Genomic DNA, 18,263 nt, shown 5'->3' with positions numbered 1-18,263 from the left:
ATGAGTTGCAGTCAACTCGAGAGCTTTTAACAACATTTAACCCTAAAGGAGCTTCGGTGGCATTACATATGACAGGTCAAGCTGCTGACTTAAAGAGTGAGGGATTCGAACCCTCCAGCAGCTCCCATTAAGATGCATGGCCTTGGAAGCCCTGGGATGCTGTGAGCCAGACCTCATCCATGGCAATGGGTTTGTCTTTTTTGGTTCCATTAAGCTATGAATTTGTCAGTAATGATTAAATAGGTATAACAGCTAATGTTTATAGTTGAAATTGTAGGGAGCCTCACTTCTAATATTAGGCGAAGATAGCTATGTTGGCATTCCCATGTGAATTTTGATGAAAGTAGCAGGAAAGTAGCTGGTAAGAATATGGACAACCTGAATCGCAGCTTCACCACTACCTAGCTGGGTAATCTTGGGCAAATCACCCAACCTGTCTGTGTGTTGGTGTCTTAATCTGTAACATGTGGACATTAACTGTGCCCATCTCACTGAACGCTGTGAGGATTAAAATACTTGGGAAAGTGTCCGATACACAGCAATCACTGTATAAGTGTTGTTGTTATGTATCTTTGAATCAGAACCAACTCATAGCTGACTCTCCAGCTGGTTTTGAGAGGCAGTAACTCACATGGGAGGAGACTGCTCATCTTTTTCTGGTGAAGCAGCTGATGGACTTGCACCATCTGCCATTGTGTTGGAAGAGCAACTCCTTACCATTAAGCCACCGGAGCCTCCTTTTATAAATGTTGTCCTCTATTATAGTCTTATTATTAACTATAGAGGAGAAAACTATGCAAGCACAGAATATTTTGAAGAACAGCACAAGAGGCAAAAAATGCATAGGTCAAAGGAGTGAAGAAACTGATGACTGGTGAAGGTTGACTATGTACCCACTGGTTGAAGGCTTATAGAAAAGGCAAACAGGTGAGGCTGATACACTAGAAAAGGAAAGGACTGGGAAACCGGAGGTCATTCAGAGTCAAAGAACAAATAGAAATGAAGTGGGAGTGGAGGGATGACAGGAGGCCAGATCAGAGATAGAACTTTAGCCCTTGGGTTTTAGAGACGAACAGGTCCAAATATGCTGGACCCAACAGCATGGCCTTGAAAATAAATACATTAAGAAACTACAGAATTCGACATATCATAAAGCTAAGATTTCCTCCTCCGCCCCCCATTCCATAGTAGCGTCAGGAACCCATAGAGTCACACAAGACGGGATCTGAGAGCTCTTTCCAATCTTCTTCCGTCAGACACCTTTCTCCCAGAAGGATGTAGGCTACCTTAATCTCATCTTTCCTGAAAGGAGATCTTCAGTCTCAAATCTACTTTGGGCCCTTGGGGAAAACAAACACCACGATAGTATCAGATCTAGAAGACCTTTCTGGACCTCGGAACTATCACATTGTGTCAGCAATGCAAACAGACACAGTAAGTCACAGAAGCTGGCAGAAGCTCTGTGGCCAGGATCTTCCCTCAGTATGGACTCCAGCAAAAGTCTTTCTCTGAAGTTAATACACGGGATTTGGACTTACATCCTCCTCAACAAGAAATGGAGAATGGAATGGGGAGGTAGCAGGGAAAGGGTAGAGACAAGTCACACATACTTGGGAGGGGGAGATGGGCAGTGAATGCACTGGTTATGTAAGGGAAGTGTCTTTCATCTGGTAGATAAAATGTTTGTCTGTCAGATATTCTTTTAACAGTGAATATCCAAATTAAGACAGACTAGGAAGAAGGATTGGCCATCCTTCTCAAATGTAACTGGCCTTGGAAAACCCTATGTACAGCAGAGCACTCGTAGAGTAGACTAACAGATATGGCAACTGAAGTTGAGCCCTTAAATTTGGAAACACAAAGGAGGAGAAACAGTTGTCAGAAGAAATTAACAATTGGTATATGGAATGTGAGAAGCATAAATGTAGGAAAACTGGACATTGTAAAGAAAGAAATGGAATGCATAAATATTGACATATTGGGTATTAGCAAAATGAGATGGATTTGCATAGGACATTTTGAACCCCGTGATAATATGATCTATTACGCTGGAGATGAAAAGGTGAGGAAAACAGGGTTGCTTTCATGGTTAAAAAGGCCATTTCTAGATCAATCTTTAAATATAATATTGTGAGTGACAGGATAATATCCACATGCATACAAGGAAGACCTGTTATTACAACTATCATTCCAATTTATGCACTTACAAGTAGAGCCAAAGAGGAAGAAAGAGATGATTTTTATCAACTGTTGCAGTCAGAAATCGGTCAAACATGTAACCAAGATGCATTAATAATAATAGGTGACTGGAATGCTAAAGTTGGAAACCAGGAAGAAGGATCTATAGTCGGAAAATACAGACTTGGTGACAGAAATGAGGCTGGGGATAGAATGACAGAATTCTGTACAATCAATGATTTATTCATAACCAATACCTTTCATATGAAACATAAACGCAGTTTATACACATGGATTTCACCTGATGGGATGCAAAGGAATCAGACTGATTACATCTGTGGAAAGAAACGTTGGAGAACTTCAATATCAGCAGTGAAAACTAGGCCAGGTGCTGATTGTGGAACAGATGATGAACTGCTCATATGCAAGTTCAAATTAAAGCTAAAGAAGGTCAAATCATATCCACAGGAATCAAACTTTGACCTTCAGTATATTCCAACTCAGGAATAGGTTTGAGGCCTTGGACACGAATGAACAATGACCAGATAAGCTGTGGGAAGATAGCAAGAATACTGTTCATGAAGAATGCAAAAAGTCATTAGAAGGAAAAAGATGACCAAAATGGATGTCAGAAGAGACTCTGAATATTGTACTAGAGTACAATAAGCAAGAAGCCAAAGCAAAGGGAAGAAATCAAGAAGTTAAGGAGCTGAACAGAAGATTTCAAAGGGTAGCTTGGGAAGACAAGGCAAAATATTATAATGAAATGTGCAAGGAGCTCGAGTCGGAAACTCATACTTGCTCAACATTTCTTAAGCTGAAAGAACTGAAGAATAAATTCAATCCACGAGCTGCAATGCTTCAGGATGCTAGGGCAGAATACTGCATGATTCAGGAAGCACTAAAAGAAGACGGAAGGAGTAGACAGAGTCACTGTGCTAAAAAGAACTGTCTGACACAGAAGAATTTCAAGAAACAATAGATGATCAGGAGGCAATGGTGATGAAGGAGGAAGTGCAGGCTGCTCAGAAGGACTTGGCAAAAAATAAAGCCCCAGGAATTAATGGAATACCAATTGATGTATTTCAGCAAACAGATGCTGCTCTGCATGTGCTCACCAAGTTGTGCCAAGAAATCTGGAGGACAACTACTTGACCAACTGACTGGAAGAGATCCATATTTATTCCCATTTCAAAATAAGGTGACCCAACAGAGTGTGAAAATTATCGAACAATATCACTAATATCACACACTAGTAAAACCCTCTTGAAGATTAGCCAGAAAAGGCTTGAACAGTACATTGACAGAGAACTACCAGAAATACAAGCTGGGTTTAGAAGAGGTCATGGCACTATGGACACTACTGCCAATGTCAGATAGATCTTGGCAGTAAAGAGACAGTACCAGAGGAATGTCTCTGTGTTTCACTGACTATGCAAAGGCATTTGAGTGTGTGGATCACAATAAATTGTGGCTAACCATGAGGAAAGTGGGAATCTCAGAACACTTGACTGGGCTTACATGAGACTTATACTTGGACCAAGAAGCAATCCTCAGAACAGAGCAAGGAAACACTGCATGGTTCAAAATCAGGAAAGGAGTGTGTGAGGGAGGCATCCTGTCCCTATACCTTATCAATCTGTATGCAGAACAGATCACTGGGGAGGCAGGGCTTTATGAGGAGGAGTGTGGCATCAAGATTGGAGGAAGACTTATTAACAACCTATGATATGCAGATGACACAACCTTGCTTGCTCCAACTGAAGAAGACCTGAAGCTCTTGCTGAAAAACATCAAGGACTGTAGTCTTCAATATAGATTGAAGCTCAACAAGACAAAGATTGAAGACAAAGATTCTCACCACTGGGCCAGTTGGCAGCAACATAATAGATGGAGAAGAGATTGATACTGTTAGCGATTACAGCTTGCTCAGATCCACAATCAACACTATTAACACCAGCCATCAGGAAATCAAAAGACAAATTGCACTGGGAAAATCTACTGTCGACTTCTCCAGAGTGCTGAAGAGTAATGATGTTAGTCTAGATACAAAAGTGTACCTAATCCAGGCCATGTTATTCTCAATTACATGTTATGCTTCAAAGAGTTGGACAATGACTAAGGATGACAGAAGAATAGATGCCTTCAAGTTTTGGTGCTGGAGAAGAGTCCTGAACATACCATGGACTGCTAAGAAAACAAATAGGTCTGTTTTGGATGGGGTGAAGCCACATCTTTCCTTTGAGTCTATGATTTTGAATCTCTGCCTCACTTACTTTAGGCACATGGGCAGGAGAGATTGGTCCTTGGAAAGGACATCATGCTTAGAAGGGTGGACAGACAGCACAGGAGAGAAAGACACTGAATGAGATGGATTGATACAGTAACTGGGGCAATGAGGGTTGATGTGTCAGAATTAGTGAAATCAGCTCAGGACAAGGAAGAGTTCAGACCTGCTGTACATAGATAGGGTCGTTATGCATTGTAGATGACTTAACAACACATAACAACAATAACATACTGTGACAGGTTTGGAAGCAGGAGTGGCATCCATTTCCTAAACAACATGCCTCTAGAAACTATAAACTTTGTTAAATGTTGATAGTTGTAGAGGGGCTTCAGGCCTTTTGTTCATAGGGTCACTATGAGTCGTGCTCAACTTGAAGGCAATCAACAACAACATAGTATGGTGGCACAGAAATGGGTGAAAAGGGCGACTGTGAATTAAATATCAAAAGCTTCTGAAAAGATAGTGATGACTCAACTCATTGCTGTCAAGTTGGAACCGACTGAGAGCTGAGCTTCCAGGGAGTTTTCCAAGGTTGTAAATCACAAAGGAGAAGATTGGAAGTAAGAAGGAACCCATCTTTCTTCCTCAGATCATCTGGTGGATTCGACCTATCTACTTTGGGGTTGACAGCACAAGTCCCTACCAACTAAGTCAGTCACTTGGGTGGATAACGAGAAAGTCAAAACACAATCAGGAGTTAAAGATGACAAGATATATCCTCTCTATTTTAGGCAAAAGAAGACTTCATGAACTTATTTACTTTTATTTTAACAGGGCTTACAGCTGTAACGATAGGTCTGGGAGGTAGAGATCTGGGACTGACAGAGCTGTTTCAGCAGAAACACTTCCGGCTGCGGCCTCCTGCCACATGCTCCACGTGCCAGTCAGACTGGATGCATCTCTGCTCAAGTTCCCACAGAGCCAAACACTCTTACCACCAGGTCGCCAGAGATGCTGGTCTCCCCACGTGTTGCTTACACCCCCTCCTTGCCACTCTGGTCACTTCCAAGACTTAAAGGAGGACATTAAATCACATGTGAAATCCTTGCAAAATGGATCTTTACACTTTCTAAGCCCTGTAACACACTGAGGGAAGTTAAAAGAGGATTGAAGTGGCTGAAATGGAAGCCAACCAAAAGTCCTAACCACCACTAGCAATGATGGAGCGGGAATGGAGCCATGGACACTACAGGAGAGCAGAAGAACTGGGTGGCATGGTGCTGGGAGAAGGGGAGAGGAAGCTGGCTTTTGATGGGGCAAAGGGGCCCTGAAATATTAACCTTGTGGAAGAAAAACCCGCTGCCAGAGAAAAATCAAGTAAGAGCTGGAAGCAATGCTCTGGGAAAGAGTGTTACTTGATGATGGCATCCCTGAAATACTGTGAGCATCCTTGAGATCACAGTTCCAGTCAAGAGAAAGTTCTCTGTGTGCCCTGGACTCACCCATACAACTTCCAGCCTATACTCACAGAGCTCTGTCCACCTGATGTTACTCTCCTCACCTTCATACCTCCTTATCTCTCCACCTTTCTCAATGAGTCATTTTTCAATGAGCCTGATTTCATTTCCTTTATTTTGCACATACTTATGAGATGCCATCTCTTCCTTTACTTTACATTCCCATGGCAGCTTACTTTTGCCTCTTATATACCGTTGATTCTTTTTGCCTCTTATTTAAAAAATAATTTATATGTGTGTCTTAGCTCCTCAATGGACCTAAGCTCCTTGACACATGGTATATATCCGACCGACTTTTGTGCTCTTCTCAACTCCCAGAAAGAATGAATGAGTACATGATTTTCATGATGTCATTTGAAGATTTCCAATGTCTGTGAGGAATAAGATTACCAGGTGGCCAGCCCATCTGCTTGAGTCTCATTGTAATCAAATGTCAAACCTCTAAAAATGTCTTAAATTCTGGGCCTTATACTATTTTGTGTGGGGTTTTTACTAGAGAATGAGTTTGGAGTATATCTTTCACATCTTTACTGTCTGTTGTAGTACATATGCAAAAAATGCTTACTCACTTATCTAAATCCAGATGTTGTCTGGGCCATGTGGATGGGCCTGAACATTGTCTTACTAAAAATGTCTGTCTATTGGATTTTTGTATGAAATACTGGGCAGATGAAACGCACGAAAGGATATGAAATTAGATTTACTCTGGAAAAGCTTTGGTTTAAGACAATGAACTCTGTTCAAGTGTTTATATCCTCTCCCTCTAGAGAAGATATAAAGAGGATAAGAAGAATAAAAACGTTATAGTTCTGAAGGAAAAAAAATAAAAGATGAGAACTGGAGAGGAATCATAATAAAAGGGGGATCTTCCAGGTTTTTGGAAGACAGAAAGAGGATAGTGGAATAGGGGAGCCCGAACTGAAGAGGGCGCCAAGTGGCCAAGCACCATCCCTGAAAGAGTCCAGACTTAGAGACAGTAAGAGTGAGAAATGGGGCTGGAAACAGGAGAATCCATTGGAGATCTTTGCAGGCACCCATCTATTTATGAACTGACAAAACCACAAGGCAACCTGAAGCTGCAGTATTTCCTCTGAAAGAGTTCAACAAGCTACCTCTTGGTCTCTAGAACTGCTGGTTGGGTGTTGCTGTCTTAACCTGAGCCCTCTGCTTTGAGGCAGACTAGAAGAGGGAGTATCCTCCATGAACCTGGCAAAAGAGGGTTGTCACTATATCAGTCAGTCCCAATGAATTAACCCTCAAGAGTCATCAACCATTTAAACAAAGGCTAAAGCACCTCTGGTGGCACAGTTTGTGAAGAGTTAACTCTGCTAACCCAAAGGTGGTTCAACTCCACCAGCCCCTCTGAGAAACAGGGAAAGATGGGCAGTCCCCTCCTGTGTAACTTATAGGCCCCAAACACCTGCTGCAGAGTCAGTATGAATCAATTCTGACTCAATGGTAATGACTGGATCTTTGAGAAAGTACAACATCAAGAACATGTGATATACAAATAGAAAAACTAACTTTGGAAGATACTGAAATAACTTTGATAACAGAAGAGAACTTAAACCAAAATACTGAAAGATTTAAATCAGAATAAAACCCCAAAGGCGAGTATCCTTGAAGAGATTTAAAGAAAATATTGTACCTATAAAAAAAAGGACAAGATTCATTTAAAAGAATTAAGAATAAGAAAGAACTTTATGAAAGTAAAATACCCCTCTTTCCAGGCAGCGCGGAGCAATGGGCATCTCCCGGGACAACTGGCACAAGCACCGCAAGACCGGAGGCAAGAGAAAGCCCTACCACAAGAAGCGAAAGTATGAGCTGGGACGCCCGGCTGCCAACACTAAGATTGGCCCCCGACGTACACACACAGTTCGTGTGAGAGGAGGCAACAAGAAGTACCGTGCCCTAAGACTGAATGTGGGGAACTTCTCCTGGGGCTCTGAATGTTGTACTCGCAAAACAAGGATAATTGATGTTGTCTACAACGCCTCCAATAATGAACTGGTCCGAACCAAGACCCTCGTGAAGAACCGCATCGTGCTCATTGACAGTATACCATACCGCCAGTGGTATGAGTCCCACTATGCGCTACCCCTGGGTCGCAAGAAGGGGGCTAAGCTGACTCCTGAGGAGGAAGAGATTTTAAACAAAAAGCGATCAAAGAGAACTCAGAAAAAATACGATGAAAGGAAAAAGAATGCAAAAATCAGCAGTCTTCTAGAGGAGCAGTTCCAACAGGGCAAGCTTCTTGCATGTATTGCTTCCCGGCCAGGCCAGTGTGGCCGCGCAGATGGTTATGTGCTAGAGGGCAAGGAGTTGGAATTCTACCTGAGGAAAATCAAGGCACGGAAAGGCAAATAAATCTCCCTCTCATTTTAGCATATGTATTAATAAAGGTGTTTATTCTAAAAAAAAAAAAAAGTAAAATACCCACAATCAGATATTTAGATATTTCAGAATGGCAACAGGGGGTGCGTTGGGGGGGGGGGGGGGAGAACTCTAGAAATTTTCAGGGTGAAAAACAAATGAAATGGCAACAAAAAAGAAATGAAAATTTTTAAAAAATAAGTCAGAAACCAACGAATAAGGATCAGACCAGCATCAGACTTCTCAACAACAATGCTTGATAGTATCAGACACTAATACACAATTATGTACTTGCTATGCATCAGAGAGCTGGACAATTATACTAAGGATGACAAAAGAATTGATGCTTTTGAGTTGTGGTACTGGAGAAAAGTCTTGAACATACATGGACTACCAAGAAAGCAAACAGGTCTGCCCGGGAGAGGGTAAAACCAAGTCTCTCCTTGGAGTCTAGGATTTTGGGCATGTGGCCAGGAGGGGCAGATCTTTGGAGAAGGACATAATGCTCGGAATGGTAGAGGGATACTGCAGGAGAGGAAGACCCAGGATGAGATGGACTGATATAGTAATTAGGGCAACGGGGGTAGGTGTGTCGGAGTTAGTGACACTGGCTCAGCACAGGGCAGCCTTCAGAGCTGTTGAACATGGGATCGTTATGAGTCACAGGTGACTTGATGGCTCATAAAAAGAACAATAAGAACAATAATACACAGCTAAACTACCAATTAAGCATGAATTAAAACATTTTTATGCATGCAAGTATTTACAAGGCATATCACTCTTGATCCTTTCTAAAAAAAGTTGTAGATACAGTTGAATAAAAGGAGAGTGGGGGTTTTTTGTTTGGTTGGGTTTTTTTTAAAGAAAATGAGATTAAAGAAAATATAAGATCAGAGAAAAAGTATAAGAATGCTGGATAAGAATGTCTAGAAAATATCAGGATGACAAGAAATCTAAGAAGTCCAAGGGGAAAAAATAACCATTTAGAAAGGAGTACAAGGGGTCTAGAAGGCAGTTCTCCTGTCTAAAACCAATAAAACAAGTTTTTAATAAGTGATAGAAATAAACCAAATTATAAATAAATACTTTCATAAATTATCTGATTAATATTCCCATGTGGAAAACAGTGTTGCAAATAACTTTATAAAGATGTTGACATATTTTTTGGGGGGGAACTGCCTGTAAGTACACTGAAAACCAAACAAAAGAAACAAAAATTATCAATACCTATAAAGTCAAACATTATACAACAGAGAAAACACAGTAGTTTGTATGACATAATCAATAATTACAGTCCAAATTCCACCCAGAGTGGGAGAAGAGGCTTCTGGACTCCAGCATCTATGCCTCCTATTAGGGAAAACAACAACAAAAGGCAGGTGGACATGTAAGGAAATTAAAAAGGCTGATTTAAAATTATAAACTGCCAAACACTGAAGCAAAGAATACAAAGTCAGTGAGATTCTTGAAGGATGGAATGGCTTCTAAGTGACCTGAAGATGCCACCAAACCAGGCAACATTTCATTATTAATATGAGGCTGACTCAATGGGAAATGAGCAGCCGTATGAACAATGTTGAAGAATCAAAAAAGTAATCGTACAAACATATAATGTAGTAATTTAGAAGCAATCACCAGAAGAAAGAAGTACAATAAAAAAAGGTTCAAAGGGATTGACTCTGGGATCAAGACAAGGAATAAGGAGGGACATAGCAGGGGTCTGCTGAGTTTATGTAACTCCATGTGCATGTATAATTTGATTATGTTAAATGATTTACAAAATAAACATTTACTCTGAAATCAAAAGTGTTTGGCTCAGGAAGAGCAAGAAACTAGCACTTAACATGTACTACCAGATGTGCTCCTCTGTATTAGTCTTATTTTATTAGTCCCTGGATTAACCAGACATGGAATGGCTGCACACAGTCCAAGGGCACAGACACCTGGCTGGGGTCCACAGGGCGGGGCAGAAAGGATGCAGGAAGTGTTAGCAGTCATCTCGGGACTGTCCACTACAAATCACCACAAAGTGGGAAATCTCCCCAAGGCTGATGGCCAGACGGAATAACCCGGGGTCTTAGCAGAGGGCAGCTCTGCTGCTGGACAGAATAAGTGAAATGTCTTATATTTTCCTTTTGAAAGCACTAGGAACAGCTCAAGGATTTGCTCAGCAGAATGAAAGAGGAGCTGTCACCGAGTTCCTTAGGACTCACAGCTTGAAAGGAAAGAGGAGGCCCACAGGGGGCCTGTGGACCCGGCCCAGCAGGGAGACTGCGCACTTCCCCAGCCCAGGGGGGTGGGACCACAGCTCTTAAAGCCACAGATCTGCTCTGCAGGCAGAGACCCTCACAGCAGGAATCCATTCACACCAGTCACCCTTGGAGACTGCTATTTATGCTAAAGAAATTTATCCCACTCCATTGTATATTTCTTGTCCAGAGTTCTCTTGGACCCTTGCTTGGGGCCTTAGTCCTGCATTGTAAGGAGCGGAGGGAGAGGCCATTTCAGAGGGCAGGGATGGCTCATGATGGGTCTGTTAGCTTCGCAGTCATTCTTTCCTTTGGGAACCAAACCCTATTTGGGTACATTCACTTGAAAAAAACAAAACTCATTTGAGGTTTGAGGCAGTTGCGTTTCATCCCTTTTTGCAAGAAAAACAGCACTGAAAGAAACCAAAAGCTTTATAATATTTAGAATCTGTTCTTGTGGGGGAAATGCATTTCCAATTACTTCAGACATATGTACAAATACTGCAGCTATAGTCCCTGAAGATTGAGAGGATCTTAAAAAACGGGGCCCTTTCCTCACTAGAGAGATGCTAATTTTTATCTTGTAACAAGTTACAAGGAAGCCCGTTCTGAAACCTTTTCTTTTGAGACAGAACCTATGCTAGTGCTTTCAGGAATTCGGTGAGCCAAATCCTTATAAATCCTTTGGGTTGACAGATCAATTATTTCTTCTAGCAGCTAATGAACTAATAAACCATGGAAATTTCTCCTTCTCTGGGTTCAAAATAGAGAGGGGGATGAGAAGGGAAAAGGGAAAAAAAATCCAAAAGCTTTAGGGGGGGGAAAGCCAATTAAGGGCTACAAAGCAATAAAAAACAGTTCAATTCCTTATTGAGGAGGGTGTGTGTGTGTGTGTGTCTTTAAAATGAGCTATATTTTGTTCCAGAGCTATGTTGGGTTGTACTGTTGGTTGGTGGGATTGTTTTGTGGGTGTTTTTTAAAATTTTTTAATTAAAAACATGTCAAATAATACTGTATTTTATAAACATCAGAAATATTTTAAAAATATACTTTAAAATCATGTTAGGATCAGCCAAGGAGAAAGATGGTGTTGGAGAAGATGCTAGAGGCTAGAGAGCTGAGGGTCTTCTCTGTGCAGGTCACCTGGGCAGTTTCTCTGGGAACTAGGACGAGGAGAGAGAAATCTCTCTCTCTCTCTCTCTCTCTCTCTCTCTCTCTCTCTCTCTCTCTCTCACACACACACACACACACACACACACACACACACACCCCAGTGTAGAAAAAGTAAGAAAAGAGATAAAGGCGCTTGTCACTCCAGAATGTTCTCAGACAAAGATAGTATGGAAGTAGAGCCAGTACCAGCCGCTTTGATGGCAGAGGAGGGGGTGCTAGGAGCTGGCATTCAAGGAGTTAGACACAAGGACGACATCCAGGGCTAGAGCAGGTGGCAGAAAGAGAACTAGAAGGGTGAGAACACACAGAGACACCAAATGTGAGCTCTGATTCCTGCTGGGTGAGGAGGACAAGGCGGGGAGAGAGGCAGGCTGTAAGCCCACACTGTGGAGGGAACACTGAGGGATCAGAGGAGAAGGTGAAGTGTTCCTAGAAGGGGAAGCAAATTCAGTTGTTCAAGTACACACCCACAATTACACTTCCACACAAAAGAAAATCTTCTAAGTTTGTTTGTTTTCTTAATTAAAAGAGCTGGTGTTTGGAGGTCACCAAGCCACTAGTTCCTGAAACACAGTTTGTAGGCGTGAAAAGCAAAGTCGTTTTGTTTTCAACTGACTGCTTCTTACATGTTGAAATGATAGCAGTTTGGATACGCTGGATTAAAAGGAACTTTGGTGGCACTGTGTTCAAGACAGTCGGTTGTGAACCAAAAGGTTACTGGTTTGAACTCATGAGTCAGAAGCAACCTGATGGGAGTAAAGGACTTTTTTTCAGGGAATGTGGCCATGAGCCCCTGGTGCAGGGAGTAATATGGTATAAAGAAAGTGGAACTTTAGATTCAAAGAGCTGATAATTGGGAAGGCGCAGTTCACAAGGCAATGTTTTATACTCTATTTCAGTGAGCAGTGACTGAGGTCTTAAAGCCTGTGATCAGCCATCTGAACTGCAGCTGTTTTTCTCTCTGTGTCCAGAACAAAGAATACAGAGGAAAAGCAAAGACACACAGAAACAATGAGTCCCAAGGGCAAGTGGGCCACAGGAATCTCAGCTTCCAAAAGAAGAACCAGCTGGTGCCTGACTACCACTGGGCAGACAAGAGGAAATGTGGGACAGAACTCCAAACCTTTATAAAAAGGCCAGGTTTACTGATCTAACATAGACTGGTGGAACCCACAGGACTAGGGTCCTTAGTTGGCCTTCAAACCTGGAACAAAACTTGCATCCATGACTAAACTTTCAGTCAAAGAACAGACAGACCAAGAAGGTGACCAAGAGCTCCAGGCAGAATGGTCCAGGTCTGCAGTCTTCAATATAGATTGCATCTCAACATAAAGAAAACAAAGATTCTCACCACCAGGCCAACTGGTGGTATCTTGATAGATGTGAGGGGGCGGGGGGATGAGGTTGTGAACAATTTCATCTAGTTCAGATCCACAATCAACATTCTTGGCACCAGCAGTCAGAAAATCCAAAGATGAGTTGCTTTAAAAAAGTCTACTCTCAGGGACCTCTCCAGAGTGCTAAAAAACAGTAATATCAGTCTGGAGACTAAGGTGCACCTGATTCAGACCACAGTCTTCTCAATTGCTTGCTATGAATCAGAGCTGGACAATGGCTAAGGATGTCATGAGAAGTGATGCCTTTGAGTTGTGGTGATGGAGAAGAGTATTGAACATACACTATGGACTTCCAAGAGAACAAACAGGTCTGCCCTAAAGAGGGTGAAACCCAGTTGTTCCTCGGAGGCAAGGATTTTCAAACTCTGCCTTACAAACTTTGGGCATGTTGCCAGGAGGGACCAGTCCTTGGAGAAGGGTATCAAGCTTGGAAAGGTAGAAGGTCAGTGCATGAGAGAAAGACCTAGATGAGATGTACTGACACAGGGACTGTGGCAATGGGAACAGGTGTGTCAGAGATGGTGAGGTTGACTCAGGACAGGACAAGGTTCAGGGCTATTGTTTATAGGGTCTCTATGAGTCACAGTTGACTCAACAGCACATAACAACACAACATTAGGTCAAAAAAGCAATCATTTCCCCAAGGATAAATCTTAGAAAGCAGGTGGGGAAAATGTGATTACAGTGTGTATATTATAATGAATGCTATATAAAACAAAATGAGTCTGAATGATTGAAATTTTTTTTTTTCTCTGTAAGCTTTTAAGCAAAAGACTTGAGTTGGAATCATAGCTCTCCTGTTAATCAGCCTCATTTATCCTGACTGTAGGGCATTCTGGTACCACTGTGGTTAGGAACTAGGCTACTAACTAAAAGGCTGGTGGCTCAAAGTCACTGTACGTTCTGTGGGAGAAGGAGGAGGCAGCTGATCCTGTAAAGCTGTCCCCAGAAACCCTATGGGACAGCGCTGCCCCGATATCCAGGTTGACTGCGAGCTGGCCTCAACTCAGCGATGATATATAGGTCCTAACTGTAGAGTAAGGGGAATTAATGCTTCCATCCCAAGTTGTTGTGAATAGGAAGTAACATCCGTAAGTGTTTGAGGAATCAGAATCCAGTTGCATGGCTTTATAAAGAACTGAGACCAAATTATATGCCTATGGCCCCTTGAGGTAAAGCCACACCTGGCTTCTTGGCGTGTGACCTGCACAGTGGCATAGCTTCCCATGCCTACAAGTGTTGAAAACTCTGCTGTGTGTACCTTTCATCATTTTGGTAGCTGGGCCTGAGGAAGGCTATGCTGTTCATTATGAGGAGCTCAGGAAGATGCTGTCGATCTCTGGAAACCTCCCAGAAGGGCTGGGAGTTTAGGGTGATGCCAGCTATTATCTTACTATCATAAACATATATAAAACAATGATTTTTACATCTATAATTCGGCAACATTATGTTCCCCATGTTTTACAACCACCTTTATTAATTATCCTTTTCCAAATTCTTCTACAACCACTAACAGAACCTCAGTGTCCTTTTCCCCCTTCCTTCCCATCTCTGTGGTAACTGAGAATAAGAAATGCCTCCACACATTTGTCTATTTCACATTAGTGGGATCGTATTTGTGGTTTGTGACGGACTTCTTTCACACAACATGTGTTCAAGGTTCAACCCCTGAACCTCACACATACCAGCACTTCGTTTCTCCTATAGCTGCGTAACTACTAGTTTTAGCTGCCCAGCACCTGAACCTGTTTCTTACAGTCAAAGGATTCTTTCCCTTCTGAGCCTTGGCAAGAGGAAAGGACAAAATATTGGTATTCCCCGGCCCCTCTGCCAGCTCGTGTGCAGCCAGCCAAGCAGTGCTATGGTTTTAAGCCTGTGATGCTTAGTGACAAAAGGAGTGGTATCAGCCCAATCCTTTTCCAGGGTCACCAACGGCTGCACTGTTGATGGCTATAACCACTGGTGTCTTGCACCAGCAGATCAAGCTGATAGGATGTACAGAGGCTGTAGGATGTACAGAGCTCCATGGGCTGCTCTGGCATGGCCCTGGTTACACTTCTTCTACTTGCACCTACCTGTGACACCTCTCTACTTTCTAGCCTGATTCTCCAGCCTACTCACTGATTCTTCTACCCCCTAAGGGATTAGATATCCTTACATTAAACTCTTTTTCTTTTTTTTTCTTGGGAATGTAACAACTTTATTCAAAGAAAGTGCAATGAAATTTCTTGATAGCGTAAGAGAGGGAAAGTTACACACCACCCCTCAAGTGCAGGACCAAGTGCAGAGTGGACTCCTTCTGGATGTTGTAGTCAGACAGGGTGCGCCCATCTTCCAGCTGCTTCCTGGCAAAGATCAGCCTCTGCTGGTCAGGGGGGATGCCTTCCTTGTCTTGGATCTTCGCCTTGACATTCTCAATGGTGTCGCTGGGCTCAACCTCAAGGGTGACGGTCTTACCGGTCAGGGTCTTGACGAAGATCTGCATGCCCCCTCTCAGGCGAGGCACCAGGTGCAGGGTGGACTCTTTCTGGATGTTGTAGTCAGACAGGGTGCACCCATCTTCCAGCTGCTTCCCGGCAAAGATCAGCCTCTGCTGGTCAGGGGGGACGCCTTCCTTGTCTTGGATCTTCGCCTTGACATTCTCAATGGTGTCACTGGGCCCGACCTCGAGGGTGATGGTCTTGCCAGTCAAGGTCTTCACAAAGATCTGCATTGCCAAGTAGCGAAGGCAGCAGCGCGCACAAAAGGAACAGCAACCGAACTCTGACCTCGACGGATCTCCACATTAAACTCTTTTCATGCTGAAGTCATAACAAATTGCTCCTGTCACTTAGAGCTGAGACTGCTTTCTGATAGAAAGTTGGACTCTTTGCTCTGAAGTTGTTACCCACAGAATCCCTTAGCAGTTAACAAATATACCATATATGCTGAGGTCAGATATGTGGGCCCCGGGCCCTGGTGCTTATGTAGGTCACATGGCATGGCCAGGGGCACAGAGGCCATCGGGGCCAACTCCTTCTGAAAGCACTTCATAAATCATTAAGGATATGAACAATACAACAAAAAAAATCTATATATTTCTGATAATCAGAAGGCATGCCACGCAGGAAGCCTTTATCACCGGTGATTAATCTTGCTAGGTAGTTCCCAGTTAGTACCTTTTGAGTCCCTTTAGGTCTGAGAAGATATCCCTACCTGTCATTATGCTGTCAAGGACCAAGTTTGTGGAAATCTCATATCAACCATGGCCAGATATGAAATGTCAGGTGTGTAACAAAGGTGATCATTGAGTTCCTGATGAATTTTCAGAACAGGCGAGGCTAAGGAAAAGAAGGGACAGCCTAGGACAGATTGCACACAAACGGCTGACGACAGGTGATGCTGCCTTCAGTTTCTGGGTCAAGGACATTCTGGGAAATTATTTTCTTTACCTTTCACAGGCATATCCACTGGTCAGAATATATGTTTTTAAAAAGATGGCAACATCTTCTAAAATGTGCCAGGGGCTGGGATAGGTGGGCGATAGGGCAGATAAACTTAGCTCCCAGAACTGAGCTGAACTCTGGGCTGAAATAAAATCACTTGCTCTTTGACACTGCTGCCCTATTTCTGTAGTGCTGTATTTCGATAGTGCTCTATTTCTCTGAGTGATTTTACAGGCACTGCATTAGGGCTGCTGGTTCTAGGACAGAGTCATTAGTCTGTGAGTCCAGAAAGACCCATTAAGAGGAGCCCATCGGAAACCAAGGCAAAGCCCACACCAGTCCATCTGACAGCAGGTGTGCCATGGGGGAAGATGACCATTTTGAGTCCTGTCAGACCACTTAAAAGAAGAATCCAGTTGCCATGGAACTGATTGTAACTTACAGTGACCTCTGGGTTTGAAAGCAGAACCATGTTCTATGAAGTTCTTGATGGCTGAACTGTTTGTAAGCAGATTCCTAGGCCTCCCTTAAGAGGCCACTTCTGAGTGGATTTGAATTGTCAACTTTTCAGTTAGCAGTTGAGTGCTGAACAGTCTGTTTCACTCATCAGACCCCTTGGCCAATCACAAAGTCAAAATGGCATAGCTGGGAGCCAGGCCTTTGGGGTGGTTGTAAGTACAATAGGGAGTCCAAGGGCTGTGGTGTGCAGGGAACTATGCTGGCCAACTGCACACCAGGCCATTTTTAAAAAAACCAGACTCAATATTTCCCCTAAATCTCTCCAAGGACAGGAGCCATAAAGATTATTGCTTTTTTTAAATCTCATTATATTTTGGGTTTACTGTCTGGTCTTGTATTAGACTTATTATCTTCGTATCCTCCAGATTCGTTTTTCTATTTGTTTATCTCATGCTGTCTATGTCAAGTTTTATTGTTAGGTGTCTTTGAGTCAACTCTGACTCACAGTGACCCTATGACCAACAGCCTTTGCCCAATCCTGCACTGTCCTTACGATGGACGCCATGCTCCAACTGACTGTTGTAGTCACTGTGTCCACCTATCTATCTCTTTCTCTGACTCTCCACCTTTCCCAGCATGATGCTTTTTTCCAAGGCCTGTCCCCTCTTGACAACAGGCCCAAAGTATGTGAGATAGGGTTTCACTGTCCTTGCCTTTATGGAGCGTCCTGGTTGCATTTACTTTAACACTATACTTCGACAGTCCATGGGATATTCAGTGCTTTTGACCAATATCACAATTCAAATGTATCAATTTTTTGTCAGTCTTCCTTATTCACTGTCCAATTTACAGACCCATATGGAGCAACTGAAGATACCATGACATGGATCAGATGCACTTAGTCTGTAAGATCTATTTAAAGGTTTGATGAATTATATGTAAGAATTTGGGAGCTCATCCACTTCCTAAACAACATGCCACTAGAAACTCTATGAATTTTGAGAAATGACGATAGTTATAGAAGGGCTTCAGGTCTTTTGTTCATAGGGTTGCTCACTATGAGTTGTGCTCAACTCGACACCAATCAACAATAATCACTGGGCTTCTGGGGGACATTCCCTCCTCTAGTTTGCCCAAAAGCAGAGGAAAAAGCCCCAAGAACTGCTCCAGAGAGTCTCAGAGAAAGTTTACTAACTTTCTTTAGAGAAAATACTGCAGTGTCATGCTATCTGGTAGTTTTGTCAGTTCACAGTTTTGGT

General features: G+C 42.7%; 1 protein-coding gene and 1 pseudogene across 1 annotated transcript; one reads left to right on the top strand and one right to left on the bottom strand.

Annotated features, from left to right (window-relative positions):
• The first annotated feature begins 7,668 nt into the window (after positions 1-7,668).
• Positions 7,669-8,295, top strand: LOC102869025 (annotated as a pseudogene).
• Positions 8,296-15,303: 7,008 nt separating this feature from the next.
• Positions 15,304-15,833, bottom strand: LOC102868629 (polyubiquitin-C-like). The gene has a single exon (XM_006900500.1). It carries the CDS (start codon positions 15,831-15,833, stop codon positions 15,372-15,374), a length of 462 nt encoding a protein of 153 aa, XP_006900562.1. The 3' UTR covers positions 15,304-15,371.
• Between the last annotated feature and the right edge of the window lie 2,430 nt (positions 15,834-18,263).

Source organism: Elephantulus edwardii, unplaced genomic scaffold (genome assembly GCF_000299155.1).
Source record: "Elephantulus edwardii isolate Elephantulus edwardi_28Jun2011 unplaced genomic scaffold, EleEdw1.0 scaffold00286, whole genome shotgun sequence".
NCBI classification, from domain to species: Eukaryota; Metazoa; Chordata; class Mammalia; order Macroscelidea; family Macroscelididae; genus Elephantulus; species Elephantulus edwardii.
Note: the sequence above shows the minus strand (reverse complement) of the source record. Positions and strands in the feature narration are given on the sequence as shown.

Coding starts and splice junctions, on each gene's coding strand:
- LOC102868629 (XM_006900500.1), bottom strand. CDS start 15,833: ATGCAGATCTTTGTGAAGACCTTGACTGGCAAGACCATCACCCTCGAG.